Here is a 21012-nt window from a genome sequence, read left to right as displayed (position 1 = left end):
CCATCATTTTCAGAGCGTGATCTCCGTGCCGCTGCAGGGATTCACATCCTAATGTGCTGAATGGACTGTTTTTCTCTTTATATGCACCATTGGCTACAGAGATGACAAATAGCCTGTAAATGACGGGAGGGAGAATAATCCCGGTTAGTAATGAGACTGGGCTGAGGATGGTGATTGGCAGGTGGTTGTCAGGACAACAGCTGGGAGACAGACAGAGAGTAGATTGAGGTCTAAATGAATGGTCATGCATGGTGAAGCCCTGAGACGTTCTCATGTACCACACAGCATGCATTAGGGCCCGGGAAGTGAGTCAGTCTGGTCCTCATAATGACTTAAACAGGAGTGACAGGATATAGAGATAGCTCACATACAACTGAGAATTTATTTGTTTAAAAAAGGACCACATTTTTTTTATGCTTTCAGCAGGGCTATAGCTATTAAATAGGACACTAAATAATATTAAAAAATAAATGTAGGCACTAGGCAGTAATTAATTGATAAAATGTGACATGAATTGATATTTCTGATTTAATTTGCTTCTTTATTTATTTATATTTGTATTACTTCCCCTATCTATCTACTCTTCTATATAATTTTCCTTTTTAGAATGTATTGGTTTTAGCTATGAAGGACAGAAACTGCCAAAATACAAATAAATGACTCGATAAATAAATAAATGTCATTAAATTAACTAAAATAATATTTTAAATAAATGTAGGCATTAATGGTATTAATTTATTTAATTATTTATCTTTGTATTACTTCCCCAATCTATCTGCTCTTCTATATAATTTCCCTTTATATATTTATTTAATTATTTTTTACTTTAAAATTGATGTATGTATTTTTGCATTTATTTTTATTTATTTTAGATTTATTTTTTAATGTATTTATCCACTATTAAATTGTATGTATTTATTTATTTATCTAATTATTTTCTGGATGTATTGGTTTTAGCTATCGAGGACAGAACCTGCCAAAATAAAAAATACTAAATAAATGACTCGATAAATGTCATTAAATGAGCTAAAATAATATAAAAAATAAATGTAGGCATTAATTGTATTTATTTATTTATTTATTTATTTGTTTATATTTGTATTACTTTCCCTATCTATCTACTCTTCTATATAATTTCCCTTTTTATTTTTTACATTTATTTTTAGATATTTCAGATTTATTTTTTCATTTATTTATTCATTATTCAATTTCATTTATTTATTTTTTAATTTATCAAATTATTTTATGGATGTATTGGTTTTAGCGACCTGATGGCACAATTAAAATTGTGCACATGGTATTTTATAAATGGATTGCAGTATTTTTATTATTATTATTTGATGCTGAAGATGCTGTGATTACTTTTCATTCTGCTCTCATTATTGTTTCCAATATGACATTTTGAATCACATTTCCTGTCCTATCTTTGAATGGTGTTAGTTAAAACTGGTTGTACTGGCCTCCAGTTTTCTCCCTGAAGCTCCTGCAGTATGTCTGTAGGATTATGATGTCATTGTTTATGTGATCTATATTTAACCAGGAAGTCTCCTGAGATGCATCATTATTTCTTTTACAAGAGAGATCTGGACAAAATGGCATCATTAAAACGGTCATATAAAAACACACACAATTTGAACGGTTGACTATTTAAAGCAGTTACATTGTTCATGAAACATGTCGTCAATGTGGCATTTGGGTGCCTGGTTTTAAGGCGGTGTTTCCAAATAAACTTTGTCTTGTAATTAAGTCCAGTGTGCAGAGTACAAAAATGCAGTTTTTCAAGTTCAGAACAGACTGAAGACAGGTCCATACATTCATGATAGATAATCGTACAGTATGTATTTATCTGCCCTTCCAGTCCTAAAGCACAGATAATGAATACGGATGTTGTCTCTAATATTTTGATTACTGGTCATTCTGCTCTCATTGAATGATAATCAGCACAAGCCTGTACAGAAATATATTTCTTCTAATGCATTATTTGTTATACATGGCAAGTTTTGATGCAAGCCTCATACCCTCTATCTCTCCATCTCTCAGGTCAATGTGGCTACTAAAGCAGCTCTCTGGGGTAGTCGTCGTGGATTCCTGAGGCCCGTCTCTATAGCAACCCATTCCTCCTCCTGAGTACTGCTGCCAACTTACCCTCTCTGCCACACAACGAATCTCTCCTCATCCCCCTGGCCAATCGACGGCTCTGAACTGCGTTGGAATGGACACCGAGTCGACCCACTCGGGCTACTCCTATCACTCCAGCCGCTCGGGGAGATCAAACCGACATGGGTATGTCTCCCGTCTGCCCGCCTTTCCATCTGACTGTCTCTGTTGTATCTGTCTACCTCTCTTCTCATGACATGATTTCTGCTACGCTGCATCTCTCGCAGCACCTTTTTGCTATTGTATTTCATGTAATGACATCAGTGCACGTTGAGTTTGTTGTATTTGTCTTCAGTTTGAGCCGTCCACGTGTTGGTTGTAGCCAAATAAATCAGATGAGAGACTAAGAGAGAACAAACCAGAGATTGAGACCGACAGAGCAGATATTGAGACCGACAGAGCTTGTGGATTAGGGTCGTCACAGCTGAGTGGCTCTAACCTATTTCAGTGATTCACTCAGTCTATCCTGCAAATGAGAGAATGATTTGATTCCCGTCCTGTCCATTCCTCAATATTCATTTCCCTCCCTTTACACCAGCTTTTTGCTAAGTAGGGCTGCAACTTGCAATTATTTTCCTTATTGAATAATTTGCCTTTTATTGTCTTTATACAGTATGTCAATTAATTATTATATATAAAGTGTCAGAAAAAAAATAAAGTTAAATGCCAATCAGACGCTCCCCAGTGTCCACGGTGTCATCTTCAGATGTCTTGATTTGTCAGAAATATATTCCAAAACCCAAAGATGTTCTAAAAGACAAAGAAAAGCAGCAGATTTTAAGCACATTTTGAGAAGCTGGAACCAGAAAATTTAAATAATAAAAATGATGATTATTTTCTGTCTTTTCAAATTTTCGACTTATTGTTTTAGCTCTTGTTTTGTGTGTATATTTGTGTTTTTGAGTACTCATTGCTTGTATTTTGTCGTAGTTTTTGTCGTATTTTTCAATCAATAGATCATTTCTGGGTAGATAATTTGATGATTGATTCTTTTTGAGTCATTTATCAAGCAAACATTTGCTGTTCAACCCTTTCAAATAAGATAATTTACAGATTTTTTGGCATATGTGAGTAATTAACTAAGTAAATTGAATTTTGTGGTTGTGGACTGTTGGTCGGACAAAACAGGAAATTTGAATGCATCAACTTGGGCTCTGGCAAATTTTGAAGGCATTTTTAACCATTTTCCAGCAAAACAATTAAGAAAATAATCTCCAGATTAATCAATAATAAGTATATGAGCACACGAGTATATGTTTTAATGATCTTACATTCTATATGTCTATATCATTCTTCATGTTCATTGCATGTTTGTTCAACTCCAGGGATCGAAACCGTGAGCGGCACAAGGTCAGCAGCAGTAAAGACAGCAGTCGCTCCGAGAGGTCCGTCGTCATCAACCCTCCTGACACGCCCTCCCAGGACTCCCCCGTACACAATGGAGAGCCGCTGCCGGGAGAGCCCACACCAGCAGAAGATCAGGAAGATGAGGCCCAGGTATTTTCCATGGAAGTGTACACTGATCTAAACTGTGAAGGAATGCAGGCTGTTTTTTAAGGGAAGTCATTTATTCCTTTAGAATAAATCAGAGGGCCCAGTAATCCGTCTACAGTATGAACTCGTCACCATGACCTTATAAACTCGCCCTCACAGCAGCTGGCTGCCCATTGCCACAGCGCCTGACACATAATAACAATAGTGACAAGGGATCAAATAGGTCAGAGGATTAGCATCCCTCTTGTAGGCCTCGACGGATTTGTACGAACGACGCTGTGTTACAGTGTGTGTGTGTGTGTTTGTGTGTGATACTGGGTATAACTGTCAAGCCTGATCGCTTTGAAAGCAGAGCAAATTGGTACCAGTCATTCCATAAAGCTGATTTTGCTGAGCCCTGCAAGCAAAATAGGTTTTTAAGTAGACACAGGGAGGCGAAATGCTGTGATAATGCAGCTCAAAGACAGAATGGATATTTAGCTATAAGTCAGCACTGCAGGGATTAAAGATCACATTCAAATCGTGACCATTATTTAAAGTAGTTCGACAAACACACTTAGATGAAAAGATCGATTACACTCTCGTATATATGTCAACTATCGCCAGCAGGAAACAGGAAGTGTATACCATTTCAAACCATTGGCGGAGCTTGTAATGTGTCATCTTTGTTCTAGAGCATCTTTGCTTGTATCGATCTTCTCATCTATCTCTTAGCAAGAAAGCAAATGAGTGTAATCCTGTTTCCCTAAATGTCAGATTATTCCTTTCAATGCAGATGAGCAGGTAAAGTGCAATGAAAAGAGAGCTGAGTGAGAAGCGAAAACACAACCAAAGGAGGGGGGAAAAAAGAGTTATATAGTATATTGCTCATGAGAGAAAACTCTGCCTTGGGCTGCCTTCACAGGCTCTCTGACCTACTTGAAATCTATAGCAAAAAGAGAGCATTTTGTCATTGTGTATGTACTGTTGGTTTATGTGTAAGAGAAACACAGAGAAAAGGTGGGTGTATGTGGAGTGGCTGAGTAAAAACTGCCTGTAAAAGATGCACTGTAGAGTATTATTTAATGTGATTAGGATATGATACATGTCTTCAGCCAGACTTTCTGACAATTTCGGAGAAGTCTGACCTATTTTGCCGTCTCTGCTCGGCATTCCCTTCTGGCTGGGCCGCCACATTCCTCCGTGTCATGTGATTGTCAGCTTGTAGCTTACGTCCATTGTCCGCAAGTGTAAGGTGATCTGCCATTGTATTGCGTTAGCCTTCCAGACAAAATGTGTCCAAATGGCACAGCAGCACCATCATAACCACCACCACCAAAGTCCACCCCAGCCAGTGCTGTGTTTTGGAGCAGCTCTGTTAGATGGCAGAGCTGCTGTAACACTAACAGTGCAGAGAGACATTCTCACAGACTGAGATTAGCCTTAGCATCCAGCCAAACGCCACTTTTGAGGAAAGCTGATATGAATAATCCTCCGTGTTTACACGCATGCCTGTGACATAAGGATACGGTCTTGGACCACAGCTTCTCTGTGTGTGTGTGTGTGAGTGAGTCATAGAGAGTCTGTTACTGAGACTGTCCATGCTGCTTTGTGAGACGCTGTGACTTTGTGCCAGAAGGCAGCGTCTTCAATTCACAACGTTAGCGCTGGCAACACCAAAGCGTATGGGGAAGAGGCACATACTCTTCTTTGCCCTTTTCACTGAATAGATGTGCGCGCGCACACCTACTCATAGCTGCTGCTGCGCTCACAGCTTTATACGTGATGTAAAAATAACCACATCAATTAAAAGAATGGAGTAAATTATAGGAAACCTGCCAGGCATTTTTAAACTAATGAGATTTGTTTTTTGTCCCGTAGCTCCTATGACTCACTTCAACACAAACACAGTGACACTAATGCGCTCGCAAACACACCAATGTGTAAATGTCATTTTAACCTCCACCCAGGCCAGCGGGGCTTAGCTATTGTGTTTTGTAGCTGGCAGACTGTTTGGTTTGTGTATGTGTGAGTCTGTGCTAATCAGTATGTTGTTGTGTTGTTGTGCTTTGTGACGGTGGAACGGGCCCTAACCATAATCCATATTCACCCTCTGCCAGATGAAAAGACTGCCAAGCAAGCAGCAGCAGCCATGCTTCCTCCTCTCTTCCTCCTCCTGTAACCTGTTCCAGTTACTCTTTCTCCTCCCTTTACTGTATGTAGAGATCAGGCCTGATTGGTGTAGCATTTATCTTTGGGATTAATCCACTGAGACTTAATGGCTGGTTTTAACAGTGTATTAGCTCGGTAAGTGATACACTGTCTCTCTCACTTGATGAGACATTAGCATGAAAGCTTGTCTGTATAAACGCCTCGACAGAGAGCATGATTTAATAAAAGATCAACTATATTTGGGTGCGTATTTACCTGAACTGTTTCTGAGTGACTTTTCACAGCAGACATTGTCACGGTAGGAAAAGCACAGGTGTTACATTAATAATGGTTTTGTATTCAAGTGTGTCAGTAACCCATTGACAGTGTGACAGTTATCCAGCATGCACAATACATTCATTTTATTCTTTACACCTGTGCTTTTCCTACTGTGGCATGTCAGAATGACTTCCTTGAAAAATAAAAAAAAAAACTATTGCATGTAGTTAAATCTGCGCAAGTGTCAATTTTGTAAAATACAGGAAAATAAAATAAGTAAAAATTCCTCATCTTGCTCCACTTTCAGCCGGTGAAATAAAAACCGTGCCTCAGAGCTGCTGACATCTGGTGATGAGTGACACAGACAGTCTGGTTTCTCTGCTGAGTCTCAGCTTCTCTTGATCTCTATAATCACCCCTACTGTGTTTAAGTACAGCCCAACTCAAGATTCAGTCGCTCTCATTTGCATATCTTTCTACTCCTGTTGTCAGACAACAAAACAAGTATACAATGCTGATCTGATATAGGCTCATGAATTCAACCTGTTAAAACAACAAACAACAATTCCAGCGGCAATGAGAGAACAGAAGAATCACAATTTTATGATTGCGAAAAATCCACATTGTCCACATCATTACACGCAGCAGGAGTTTTCAGACTCTAAAAGAGATTTATTATTACCTTGCACGGCAGATGCTGTAAGAGCATCAGTTGTCCAATGACAGAAGAGCAAAGAATGGCACTGAAGCCTTTTCTCGATTGAAAAGATGTTTCAGCTCTTCTCCCGACTGGCTTCGGCAAGAGTTTGATTGACAGATGGTTTATCCAATCACCGGCTAAATATTTTTTGAAAGTGCTTGCCCTTTTCTAAACAGTTTCCAATGACGGCTTCTCAGATGGTTCTGTTTAACAAACCATCTGGCGTGGTATTAGGTGAGATAATCAAAAGCTTAATGTGTACAGAGGGCCAAAATTGTTGCCCCATGTACCAAGGCAAAGTCCTTATCGCAGCGGCCCAGGGTTCAAATCCAACCCGTGGCCCTTTGCTGCATGTCGTCCCCTCTCTCTCCCCCTTTCACAGCTATCACTGACACTATCAAATAAAGGCAAAAAGCCAAATAATAATCTTTAAAAGCTCCAGAACAGACGTATAAGTGGACTTTAAAGTGGAGATTGTTTAGTCAACTATTGTTTCCACGGTTAATAATGAACTGTCAAGCTTAATGGGATATTGTTTTTGTATTCCCACTTGTTCTGCTCTTTCGTGGAAGTGTGGAATGACGTTGATCATTCACAGACCCTGCTCCGGAGGTTAGGACCCTGTTAAAAGAGGAGAGATATGTGAGAGGAATAGAAATGAGATCGGATACTAAACGGAGTTGACACTGCACTTACATAGCTGACCTCTGGCCTCACACATTAGTCTGGCAGACAGCTAGATACCCAGAGTTAAATGCGGCTTCTGCATCCCCACCATACCTCCTTTCTTTCTTCTATCTCATACCTTAAACCGCTGCCACCCTCCCTCTCTCTCTCACTTTCCCTCCCTCTTCTCATGCTCATTCATCTTCTGGCTCCTGTTGGCATCCCCTCCTCCAGCGCGGCTGAGTTAATTAGCTGTGAACGGTGATGGAGGGCTGAATTCATATTTATGCACCGCATTCATGCTGCATGTTCCTGATTGGAAATATGCAAACGCAATGTCGATTTCAAATATTTCATATTTCACATTCCACAAATAGCAGCAGGGTTCACTTTAATCTGCAAAAGTAATATTAACTTATTAATAGGCACAGTTTACAGTGGGACACACTCACTCTAGACAGGTGAGAATTCATGTGACCGTCTTCTCTCTGCCTGTCTGGTTTCCCAGCAGCTTCATCATCGCCCATATGGCTCGAGTTTGGAGCTTTACCGACTGTTTGATGTGCTTAGGTGCGTGTCTGTGTGCACATGTGTGTGAAGCCATGCAGGCTTATCTGTTCAGCTTGTCTTTTTTTCAACCCCTCATCCCCATGTTTCTGCAGCTGCTGCTCCTGTGATTGGCTGTAGTTGGAGAGATATACAATGCAGTGACACTCTGGGGAACAATGAATGGCTAATTACCTGAATTAATGACAGGCACACAAAAAAATAAATGCCTCTTTAGAGCAGACTTGTCATTAATTTATACTCCCTGTCTCTCTTTCTTGGAAAGATTTATGCTTAAAATGACCCTGCTGGCTAGAAAGAAGGAAAAAAATGACTCTAATTTGCAATGATGGGCCTGGAAAGCTTCAGCTTTTGTTGTTGTGATTCACTGTGTATGTGTGTGTGTGTGTATACACGCATATGTCGGCATCTTCCTGCCAACGTGAACGTCGCAGTACTCCCCAACCTGTCATCTTATATTACATCAATGGGACTTTGAAGGCCTGTCATAATGAGGCAAAACTCCAAGAAACATCTCCAAATAGCATGAAGGATGTGCTGTGAGCACGGTGCATTAAATCTATGATTGCCCGTGCAAAGACGGGAGTAAAATAGGATAATGGAGGCATTGTTGCCTGTCAGATTCAGGTTCAATTTTTATCAGTTGATTTGCCTGTTTCTCATGAATTTGTCTATTTTGTCAGCCGTTTTTACATGACAAAGAAACACATCTTTCTTCCCTCTAGTGGTATCTAGGAATGCAGATAGTTTTCTTTGCTCAGGTTATAAGATATCTGTCTCTGAGATTTTCTCCTCTACCCCAATACAATGGAGGTGAACAGAATTTCCTTTGTGCTCACAGTGTTGAGCAATGGCATTTAAAGCCGCACTTGCCAATATTTTCACATTTTCTATGGATCAAATAGCTATGGGTAATGTGAAAGGGGTTACTCATACAGAGAATGATCACCCAAATCGCTCCCCCTCAGCTCTACGGAGCCTTTTATCATCTTTCAGCTCTCATCCAGGTTGTTTACAGACCCAGCAGGCAGCTGTTTTCAGGAAAAAAAAACTATATAAAACCCATTGTACAACAGGGTTATTATAGTAAACTAAAACTCAAATCATAACCGAAGTTATCTCAAGACATTTTTCATATAGAACAGGTCTAGACCGTACTCTATACTTAACTGACTACTAAACTAAAACGAAAATAAGCAGTGAAATATATTTTTAGTAAACTAAACAAAATAAAAAGGATGTCCTTTAAGGAAAAGTAAAAATAAACAGAAACAATGTTGCCCGGTTAAAAAAAAGCTAATAATAATAAAATTATAAAAATTTACATAAATTAACTTTAAAAAAGAGAAAAGGTCTGGAGTGCTCGGAAGTTCAAACAAGTGTAATGAAGGTGCTCTTTGATAGGTTCACCAAAGAAGGAAGGTCCAAGGCACTCCTCTAGCTAAAAGTTAAAAAAAGCCTTTAATCAGATGGCTATTTTATTGTGAAATACTAAAAACATAGACAATGCTGGCACATTATGAGATGGTTTACAACTTTACAGCTTTAAAAAAAAAAAAAGAACAGTTGTTTTGTGTAATTCGGGTCGGTCAATCCTTTAAGTGCCTACATAGACAATCCAACAGCTCTAAATATACTGTATATCCATGGCTTGTAACCATAGACTGTATATAAGAATTGGACATAGCATTGCAGCCTCGAGTTCGGCATTTTGGCTGTCGCCATCTTGTTATTTTGCAACCAGAAGTGACACGAGAGGGTGGAGCTCCAAAATGTTACAGTTAACTTTCATTAATTGAAAACACACTGGGAAAGGGTTAAAGTTGTAAGACGACAACACCCAGACCGGACAACGACGTGGTGGCAACCTGTCAATCACAAGGTAGCCATGCCCTAAAGCATACCCTGCTTTATGGTCTATTTGACTCTAAATGGGACCATAATTTACTACTGTTGATTGAAGCAGACTTGAAACTAGCGATTGAGACCATAAACTCATATTTACAATGTTTACTGAGGTAATAAATCAAGTGAGAAGTAAGGTCATTTTCTCATAGACTTCTATACAATCAGACTTCTCTCTGCAACCAGAGGAGTCGCCCCCTGCTGGCTGTTAGAAAGAATGCAAGTTTAAGGCACTTCTGCATTGGCTTCACTTTTCAGACCCGGAGGTCGCCCACTGCTTTTAACATACCCTTCCTTCGCCTTTCTTTCTTTCCTCCCTCAGGATGATAACTGGGGGGAAACCACCACCGCCGTGACAGGCACCTCAGAGCTGAGTATTTCCCAAGAGGAAGTGGTTGGACTGGGGAAGGGGATGCAGGACCGGACCCAAGGCTTCCGCCGTTACCTTCCCCTGGCTGTGGGCTCGTGTCTGGGGCTGCTGGTGCTGGCCACGCCCCTGGCCTTCCTCCTCCTTCCGGCTTTAATGTGGCCGGACAGGCTGCAGGCATGCGGTGCAGCCTGCGAGGGCCTCTTCCTCTCCATCGCCTTTAAGCTCCTCATCCTCCTGCTGGCCATGTGGGCCTTGTTTCTCAAGCCGGGCCGTGCGAGCCTGCCCAGAGTGTGTGTGTACCGTGCCTTCCTCACCACACTTACACTCCTGCTCACCATGTCTTATTGGCTCTTCTATGGGGTCCGGATCCTTGATGCACAGGTGGGTTTAAGTTCAATTTTTTAAATGTTATCTCTTCTTGGTGGTCCTTTAATTTCATTAACCTAAGAAAAAACATTTTTATTCGTCCACACAAACAAATATCTATAACAAAATTGTGCAGTGTATACATGAACATAACTTTTCATACAACTAAAAGTGAAAATCACATTTGTGTGTTTCATATTTATGGTTTTATATAGCTCTTGTGTTGTTTTATGGTACCATTTTAGGTTGTTTCTAGAATGTAATCTTAGTCTTATTAGCCATTTCATTTATCATATTTTTGTTTACTTCTAAAGTTGTGACATGTTTCTTGTGTTTGTGGTATTGTATTTGTCTGTAACTTGTCATGGCTGCCTATCTTGCTCTGGAAAACAAGATTCTTAGTCTCAGTGACACTTGTCTGATTAGGCTAAATGAAATTATAGAACTGTCTTTCATCCAGTAGTGAATGTTTTCATTAAACCTGTGATGTGGTCTGAGCAGGATGAGGACTACCACGGGATCGTCCAGTTTGCTGTGTCCCTCGTGGACTCCCAGCTGTTTGTCCACTACCTGGCCGTGGTGCTGCTGGAGCTCCGCCACCTCCAGCCCTGCTACAGCGTGGGTGTCATCCGCTCCACAGACGGAGAGACACGTCACTACAACATAGGACAGCTTAGGTACGCATATAGTTCCTAAAGAAGAAACTATAAATACAAGCATATTAGAGTTTTCCATGTGAATATGACCTTTCTGTACAGTACACATTGAGACACAGTCATTACACTGTTGAAGTATGTGTGTAATTGGAGGCCAATGTCCGCAGGGAAGACTGGCACCGGCAGTAATTGAGTTACTCATCAGCCTCCTTGTGCTCAAGGCAAGCTATTCTAGGAGTTTGGGGGGAGGGATGACAAAGTGCTGGACAAACGCGCCCGTCCTATGGCTGTCTTACTTTGTTTCTGTGCTGATCGAGTGTGCGAGTCTTTCTTGGCTCCAGAGGGAGCTGTGTCTGATAAATTGGCACTTGAGTCAGCACTGATTTGGTCTGAAGACTACAAGTTTGAAAATGAAAAAAAGTAAATCAGGGGTGTGGAGTTAGAAAGAAGTGAGTTTACCAGACATCTGTAGCCCGCTCTTCATCTTTGCTTGAGGCTAGCGGCTCGAGGCCACATCTGCTGCTACTAGTAAAACACACCTGAATCTCTGACAGAACTGTTGTTGGACGAGATGAATTGTGGGTAATGTAGGCACCATGTTGCGAGAAAGAAGATAAATGTGTGGAATAAAAAAGAACAAAGGCTACGTTCCAAACCACATACTTTTTCTTTTTACTTTTAGTACATACCGCAGCTGCCCTTACAAAGCTGCCCTTACAAAGTACATACTGTAGCATGTAGTATGCATACAATTGGGACATACTACTTCATCATAACATTGCCCCTTGAAATTTGACCATTTTGCTCATTTATCCTGCTATTTTTTGCATACTGCATGTGACGTACTATGTACTGGGACATACTAAATCTTTTTCTGGCATATTAAATAGTATGGCAGTATGGGTATTGGAACGCTCACAATATCTCTGGTTCTGTTGCCTTGATTTTTTGCAATACTAAATTGGTGAAGTACTCTTTTAATTGATTTTAATTACACAGAGATCTTCATCAGGCTTCATATGGAAAAAAACAGAACAACAGAAGCTCTTGTGTTTGTCTAAAAATTCAATGTTAAGTGAATTCAAGGGTATTATTCAGTATTTATTATATATTATTATATATTTTATAAGTCAGCCATGATGTAAATTGTATTTCTTCTGTCTCTGAGTTTACTCTCTCTCCCTCTCTCTCTCTCTCATCTCACACAGCGTTCAAAAGGCTGCTCTGTTAATTCTGGAGTATTACTACAGAGATTTCCCCCTCCATAACCCAGCCCTTCTCTCTGCCTCTAAGCACCGGGCTGCCAAACACCTGGCTGGGTTGAAGGTCTACAACGTGGACGGTAAGTCGCCTCATCTGTCCCATTAATTACCTCCTTTTTTATAGCATTTCTGTTGATGTCCCTCTCAGTGTTTCATTGGATCCCAGGGGCCAGTTTCACTTAGTCTACACTAGACAGTTTCACATAATGACCAATTTATTCTAAGCCTTTAGCTGCACCACCCCCAGACTAAGTCTGAACTAAGAGCCATGTTTCCATGGTAACAATCAGCGACACCTGCTGACCAGTGGCACCAAATGACAAAAAAAGAGGGAAAACATGGCTGATAAATTGTGGTTTTCTAACAATATTGTGGAGCAAGTAATGAAAAGTTAAAGTTTTTAGAGACTGTTGGAAATATACAGCAGTGGGGACGTCGTCAGTCGTGTCTGTTTGCCAAGTCTTTGTTGTTGTTACACTCTCACACTTACTGTTAACTGTTAAACTCTTCCTGAAGGCAAACATTTCCTGCTGGAGCGAAGGGAGCTGAGCGGCTTGATGTGGTTACTTTGTCACAGCAATTAAGTCTTAATTAGGATAGTCAGGAACTAGACAGTATTGTGCCACAGACTCATCTAGACGTCTATCTGAAGTCTGACTATTCATCAGATCTAAGTGAATCTCTGTTTTACTGTACTCCTTCTGCTTTCTTGTTGTGATGTTTTCTTTTCCATCTCCATCTCTTCCATGACCAGCTTTTAAAAACAAACTAAGAAAATACCTTTTCGACAGTAAGTACAGATAAAAGTCCTCAACATCACTCTGCGCAGCACTTTATCACAGGCAGCCACTAATTTCACGGCTCAGTTCCCTCCGTCTTTACTGCACTCTGAAGCCTCCGTCCCTGACGTAATGTATATATATATATTGCATCTGCGGCACACACTCACACTCAGACACACACTTGATATATTTCCTCCCTGCACCCACATACACACATCCTTGTAATGCCACATATTGCACCCTTTCCTGCATTTAAAAGGGTCCTCCACTCACCACCCATAAATCCCCCACCCGCTACACATCACAGTGGATTTGATGATCTATGGCAGGGATGCAGTATGGGATATGGTGTCCTCATAGCACCTTCCATCCACCCTGCCCCCCTTCCCTATCAAAGTGCAGCGGAGAGAGGCCTCTAGGGGGCCGTGGAATTTCAAGCCTTAAATAATTCATCAGAGTAACGCTCATTCCTCACATACTCCCACATCTCTCCTTCCTCCCGCTCAGCCCGTCTCCAGCTCGCCTCGCTCTCACTTTCTTTCTTTTTTCCCCCCTTCTTTCTTTTCATTTTTCACTCACTTCAACCCCCACCCACCGCCACCCCCCTCTCTCTTTCTCGTTCACAGTCATTCAAAGTCGCTCCGCTCATAGCATGAATATGTAGGCCAGGAAGTTAAAGAGGCTGGTGTTTACCCATATTTTCAGTAGAAAATATTTACAATGCTCCCTGTGCAAATTATCTGACGGCATTCTCTCCATAGTATACACCGGGATAGGATGTTTTATTGCTGCATTAGGCATCTCTTTCTCACCTGCACAACCACACATAAACACACATATGCAGATCAGATTATTAATGATTTATATCCTTACCTGACCTGCAGCGTTTACTCTCTATAACCTCCCCCAAACTGTGCTGATCTTCATTAATATGGACCACACCTTACTCCCCCACAGTAAAACCTCTAATATACTGCTGTACAAGCTCCATTAGCTTTATGGGTTTGTCACACTAACCAGTAAATTCACAGATCAGACAAGAACTATGGCCTTTGAAGTGTAAAATGATGAATATTTAATTCACCCTGCATTATAAAGGTTTCTGCATCAGAGAAACATAGATGCTTCCAGTTGAAAGTGCCTCTTTTCTCAGTGCTATAATTAACAATCTCTGTGACTGAGACACATGATCTGGCAGGATGCCCCAGATAAGTAACAAAGATTAACACACGCTCCTCTCAAATCTTTCTCAAGCCTATAAAATGGACATAATACTGACCAAAGAGGTTGATTCATCGTTGTTTTACACCTCCAATGATGTGTAAGATCTGAGCTCTCCTCCCATCTGACCTTTTCTGTTCACAATTCAGATTGACATGCAGCCCATTAATCAGAGTCAGAGACCCTGGTGGGGTCAGGCGCTACTTTGTCCTGCTCAAAACTGATATAACTAATTTGCCTCTGTCCTCCTCCTCCTATTGGTGCAGCCCCGGGGAGCACAGCGGGAGCGCAGCCTGGTAATGGGAATCAGTCAAGGGCCATGGTTACAGCTGCCGCCAAACGCAAAGACAGTGCCCACAATGAGCTGTACTACGAAGAGGCCGACTACGAGAGAAGAGTGCGGAAACGTAGAGCTAGGTGAGTCACGGGAACAAATGTCAGCATGTCAGAGAGCAGCTTACTGGTCTGATCTATAGACATGCACCTCGGTACGTAAATGTGATTGTAATTTGGTAGGGGGGTCTAAATGCAGATCTTGTTTTGCCTCCTTAATGGGTACACAATTTTTCATGTCTGTCTTAAAAGAAAACCAGGGAAACGAGGGAAAACCAGGAAACATTGTAAACTGCCAATTTTAACTTGTTATGGGGGTTCTTTTTCTGTCAGAGTAGTCTATTAGTCTATTTTCCCCTCATGGAAAAATAATCGAGTTAAAGGAACAGTGTGTAACATCTGGATCTATTAGCAGAAATTGAATATAATATTCATAACTATGTTTTTTTTATGTTTTTACGTTATCTGAAGGCCACTGTTATTCTCCGACACGCTTATGAAACTGCGGTAACGTGAGCCGCAGAGTGCAAAACCGTGGTACCATCAGCCGACGTCTGACTTCCATTGCTCCTAAAGTCCCAGGCCTCTGAGTGAGGTGAACGGTGAAACCACAGTTTCACAAGCGTGTCGGAGAACTACAGTGGCCTTCAGACCTTCGCAGTCTTGGAAAGGGAGGAGTGAGCAGAGGGGTACTCAGTTGGTTGCAATCTGCAACCACACCACTAGATGCTGCCAAATCCTACACACTGTAGCTTTAAAACCCTTGAACAATCACATTTTTAATCAAACCTGCAGTCTCCCTCCCTGTATTTAAGATTTGTATTCATGCTCAACTGCAAGGATGAAAATATGAATATCCAGTTCCAGTTTAATGTCTTGTCATTTTATGCTTATGCACTGTCTGACATTAGAAAATTTACAAGTGAGAAATGAGCATCCACCAGACTCACGGTTACTTCAATAGCAAAATGAGTATTTTGGCTCTTTCCATAACAGTCCTGTCATGTCTGAGGAAAGCTGCAAGGAACATTTATGTAACAAACACTTATGTCTAATGTCAAAAAGCCTAGATGAAGCCAGCAATATTATGTATTCCATGTCTGAAAAGCACCCAAAAGTTGTACTGGTACTTAATTAACACAAGTGTAGAGAGCTGACAGTAAGCTAACTGCTGTGTGTATGCTCCCTCTCTGTCAGGCTGGTGGTGGCTGTGGAGGAGGCCTTCACACACGTCCGACGGATGAAGAAAGAGGACGAGCGTGCAACACCGTCCGACATCATGGACGTGCGTGAAGCAGCTCTGGCTATATTTCCCTCCATGGCCCGTGCCCTGCAGAAGTACCTCCGCACCACTAGAAGGCAGCACTGCCACAGCATGGAGAGCATCCAGAAGCACCTTGCTTTCTGCCTCATCAATAACATGAGCCCTAAGGTGAGTTGGGCTTTGAACCTCGAATTTGATAACTGAAATATTCTAATGAGAATAATATGTGTTGTTAATATTTCAAGCCACAGAATGATTACAGGACTTAAAGGACAATCTCAGGTTATTACAACTTGTTTGCATAGTTCTGGCCATCATGTCTATCAGTTATGATGACATTCTACTCACCAATATGATTGCTGAGATCTGGGAACACAATGCCATTGCTTCAACAAACAGCACAACAAACACAAGTCTTTTGATGATCAAACAGGTTGTATAGCAGCCAACACTTCAACCTGATTATCCAATTAAACTGGGATAGAGGCTCAGATCTGCAACAACACGTTTCAACCTTGGCACTGCGTGGATATCACTAAATTGCCTGTTCATTGTCTGATTTATTCGTTAACATCATTACTGTGATTGCTCATAGAAAACAAAGGAAAAGTCCCACACATAAAATCCAACTCTGTAATGCCTTTTGATTATTTTATCAAGACATTTCTCATGGTACACTTTTACATACTCTAGAGCTGTCAAAGTTAACATGATAATAACGCAAATTGATAATAAAGCTGTTGATGCCTGTTGGCCTTGAGTTTGCCATGTTATGATTGGAGCATATTTTTTATGCTAAATGCAGTACCTGTGAGGGTTTCTGGACAATACTTGTCATTGTTTTGTGTTGTGAATTGATTTCCAATAATATACATACATGTGCATAAAGCAAGCATATTTAACAACCACTCTGTTGTTGATAAGAGTATCAAATACTTGGCATATCTCCCTCTAAGGTACATTTTGAACAGATAAGAAATGTGCGATCAATTTGCGATTAATCGCTTGATTGTCTAAATGTTTTAATCAATTGATAGCCCTAACAAACACACATATACAGTATAGTATATGACAATAAAAGAGGTGAATGGAGAGGAATCTTCATTTGTTTCTGTGGGTGTTTTTATGGGAATGTGGATCTTTCAGATCAATTTGAGGAGTGCCTCTGGTTTGCATGTTCCACATTTTATCGCTAGTGTGCCATGCAGTGTGGAACTCCCACTGGTCTGGTCTTGGTCTTGACTTAACCCCTCAGAGACTTGGTCTTGTCTCGATACACTCTGGTCTTGGTCATAACTTGGTCTCGGTTTAGGTGGTCTTGACTACAACACTAGTTACCATATTCCCATAGGAATGGTGGAAATATCCCTTAAACCGTCCAATAGGTTCAATAAATTTCATTCAAAAAGTGATATTCTTAGTGAACATGTTGTGTCATTGTGTCATTGTTGTGTGTCCAGGCCTTCCTGGAGGCCTACCTGGCCCCTGGCCCGACCCTGCAGTATGGCCCCGAGCGCTGGATGGCTGACCAGTGGACTTTGGTCAGTGAGGCTTCTGTCACCGGCGGCGTAAAGGAGGGCTCCGAGTTCCTGCTGAGGTGTCTTGACTTTAGCTTAGCTGTGACCGTCAAGGGCATCCCGTACATCCGACTGACTGAGGAGTTCATCGACCCCAAATCTCACAAGTTTATACTGCTGCTCCAATCAGAAACCTCAGTTTAACACAGTTTTTGGACCAGTGCTGCTGATCTGGACTCACAGGACTGTTACTATTATCCGACTGAATTTTTCAACTTTTTGTACTGTTTTTTGTACTTATGTTTATGTAATTTCCTCACTTATAGAGTATCTTTGTGTCCTTGTCTTTGTCCCGGTCGAAATGAAAGACGATAAAAAACATAAAACGGGAGGGAATATGCTTGGATTTCTCTGTCCTGACGTTTGCAGCAGAACACAGTTCAGGTATTCCTCTATGCACGACAGATGACCCTCACAAGTTTTCTTCTCCCTTTTAATTGCATGTGCCAGTGTGTGCCTGCGTGGGGAAGTTCACGATATAGGAGGAGTGTGTGTGCAAATTTAGGATGAAAAAGTGTTTATGTTTTGAGCGTAGTGTACACTCTGTCTCGACCTGTCTTTCTCCTTAGCGTTACTATAGTGACCAGGATGTTTGATATAACCTTTTCACCAAAACTGCTCTTTCTTAGTCTTAGCAACGATTATTTAACTGTCCTGTGTTACAGATGTATGTACAGTATTTATATGTGAATATACTTTATCCATTCAGACTTTTTATATCAAAATTGTGCATTTCTTGAATGATTTTTTTTTTACCTTGTCAAAGATTTTCTTTTTTACATTGTCTGTCTGTGCTGCATTTGTGCAGAACTGGACTGTAAATAGATGAAGACATGTTTGTAAATCTCTTGGACTGAATGTCAACCGCAGTACAGCTCAATATAGATGGTCTAGCCAATAGATTGTGAACAAACACGTGACTTCTAATTACGTATGTACAGGTAAGTGTGTACACTGATTTTTTTGCAGACTAGCTGGAGAGACTTAAATGTTTGGACGGCTACGAGGTTCATGTGGTTGACCTTTTTTTATCTTAAAACTGTCGCCTTTGTGCCATTTGATTTCAAAACATATGCCCCAGATTTTCATTTTCATTCGTCATGAGGAGGGTGTAATATTACAGCACCCATCTGCATAAATATGCGAATATTACTTCAGCAATTTCAAAAAGATTTAGGATATTCTCTCCAAACGTCTCACCCAAATTAATAGTCACTTATCTCAAGCAGGCAAGTGTTCAAACGTGTTGAAAATTAATAACTTCGTGTAAATTAGCTCAACCCAGTGTCAGTATTTCTGCTCTCAGTATTTTGTCTCAGTGTCACAATACTGCCACCTATCTACAGCCACTGGAATGATCAATCAAACCGTACATTTCTATGAATATTTGATCTGTATTTTTAAAACCCCTTTGTATTTATGGGACCTGTTACACAAGTGTTACTGTGGTCACTGACGGTGTAGTTTTGTTTAGGCTTTTAGAGTGTTGCCGGTTGTAAATAGTTCTTGACTACACATGTGCCTCAGTTATACATAGGTAGGATGTGCTCAGCGTACATGTGCAGTTTTCAAGCGTGTGTATGTGTGTGTGTGTGAGTGTGTGAGAGAAAGAGAAAGCAAAGGAGAAAGAAAGGGAACATGATGAAGAAGAGAGATTGCTTTGTCCCTGTCTTCTTTTATACAACAGAACATGTAAAATCACAGCAGCTGTGTCAAAGTCACATTTGTACAAAAAATAAATATTTGTATCGACCTTTTCAAGGCGTTTGATTGTCGTATTTTTATGTAACAATGATTGGTTTTCCTTGGACTACTGTATTTCACCAGGCTTAAGCATTGACCTTATCTACTTTGATATAGATAGATAGATAGATAGATAGATAGATAGATAGGGCTGTGTCATATGTAGAGTCGCCATCCACCTATGGATCAAGAAACCTCCCGTCATTGTAAATTGTGTTTTTTTTTCAGATTGTGTGTGCAGAAGGAGATGAGAAGTGAGCAAAAAAAGAAAAGCAAAAGCAACAAAGCAAAGTAAAAGTGCATGAACGCCAGAGAGGAAGAGAAACATGAAGAATTAGCATTCTAATGAGCTTTCCAGAGTCGATCCAGCGGTGTAATGACAAGATTATCTCCCTGTGCAGCTGCTGCCTGTGCCATTAGCTCAGGTGAGAAATAAAGCTGAGGGAGAAAGAGGAAGTAGTGAGAGATGAAAGAAGAGATTAAAGGTTTGCTATTGAAAATGGAGACTGTCAGCGTGTGGTTTTACAATTTCAAAGCTGTAACCCCCAGGCAGAAAATACACCTTTTCTAGATAAGCTGAACATTGAATATGAAGTTGTATTACCTGGAAGGAGGCTGGAGAATAAAAGCAAAGGGAAATGCATTTTATGTGCACAATACTTTACCACCCGTTTGGTTTATTGACACTGAAGACAATGAGCCATAACGTATGTAATTGAACAGATTATAAGTAAAAGAAAAAATTAGGTTGTGAAAGTGCTGCTCAGTGGTGGAGTAGATATCTTTACTTAAGTGAAATTGACGATTCAATAATGTACTGTAAAGATGCCTCATGACAAGTCCTGCATTCAATATTTCACTTAAGTAAAAGTACATAAGTATTATTAGAAAAATGCACTTAAGTATACTTGTTCTGTCAGATTGATCGGGTCGGAGAGAACAATAAAAAAAAATTCTGCTGCAAAAATATGTGTTTATATTTTGGACTCTTGAAGTCTGCCGTCTCTGAGCAGCTGTCAATCACTCGTGAACTCCGACCAAACGGTCAAACTAGGCAGCGCTGATCAAATATGAATAAATATTCTGTTACTGTAATGCCTATTTCTCTCCTCAAATGTTTTCAGAAACATCTTGTAGTGTACTGTTTACCAGTACACTCACCTTTTACCTTTAGTGTACTGTTTAAAGGCGAGAATAGGCATTACAGTAACAGAGTATTGATTAATATTTGATCAATGCTGAGTTTGACCATTTGGTCGGAGTTCACGAGTGATTGACAGCTGCCTCCGTTGAATGAACAGCCAATAGGAACGCTCTCTCTCTTTGAAATGACCTGTGATTGGCCAAAGTCTCCCGTTGCAGGCTAGATTTTTTTAAAGCCTGAAAACAGAGCCATGAGGAGGTGCAGAAGTCTTGTTTTCTCTCAGAACACTTGAATTACAATATGCTGAAAGGTTATTGTGGAATTTTTGCCCAATGATGCCAAAAACATTCTGCCTACTGCAGGTTTAATCTTTAACAATACATCCATACAAGTAGAA

The 21012-nt window shown here is 40.5% G+C and overlaps 1 protein-coding gene across 1 annotated transcript; it reads left to right on the top strand.

The window, feature by feature from the left end:
• The first annotated feature begins 2064 nt into the window (after nt 1-2064).
• On the top strand, nt 2065-19482 carry LOC141782578 (vang-like protein 1). The gene is made up of 8 exons (XM_074659118.1): nt 2065-2283; nt 3483-3654; nt 10220-10648; nt 11135-11310; nt 12498-12631; nt 14821-14971; nt 16085-16319; nt 17612-19482. Exons 1-8 carry the CDS (start codon nt 2213-2215, stop codon nt 17870-17872), a joined length of 1629 nt encoding a protein of 542 aa, XP_074515219.1. The 5' UTR covers nt 2065-2212; the 3' UTR covers nt 17873-19482.
• Nucleotides 19483-21012: the final 1530 nt, after the last annotated feature.

The sequence above is a fragment of the Sebastes fasciatus genome, chromosome 14 (genome assembly GCF_043250625.1).
Source record: "Sebastes fasciatus isolate fSebFas1 chromosome 14, fSebFas1.pri, whole genome shotgun sequence".
Taxonomy (NCBI): domain Eukaryota; kingdom Metazoa; phylum Chordata; class Actinopteri; order Perciformes; family Sebastidae; genus Sebastes; species Sebastes fasciatus.
Note: the sequence above shows the minus strand (reverse complement) of the source record. Positions and strands in the feature narration are given on the sequence as shown.

Bases quoted from the DNA above. Each gene is read 5' to 3' on its own strand.
- LOC141782578 (XM_074659118.1), top strand. From the start codon at position 2,213: ATGGACACCGAGTCGACCCACTCGGGCTACTCCTATCACTCCAGCCGC. The intron at 3,655-10,219 runs GTATTTTCCATG...TTCCTCCCTCAG, and splicing joins ATCAGGAAGATGAGGCCCAG to GATGATAACTGGGGGGAAAC. The intron at 14,972-16,084 runs GTGAGTCACGGG...CCTCTCTGTCAG, and splicing joins GTGCGGAAACGTAGAGCTAG to GCTGGTGGTGGCTGTGGAGG.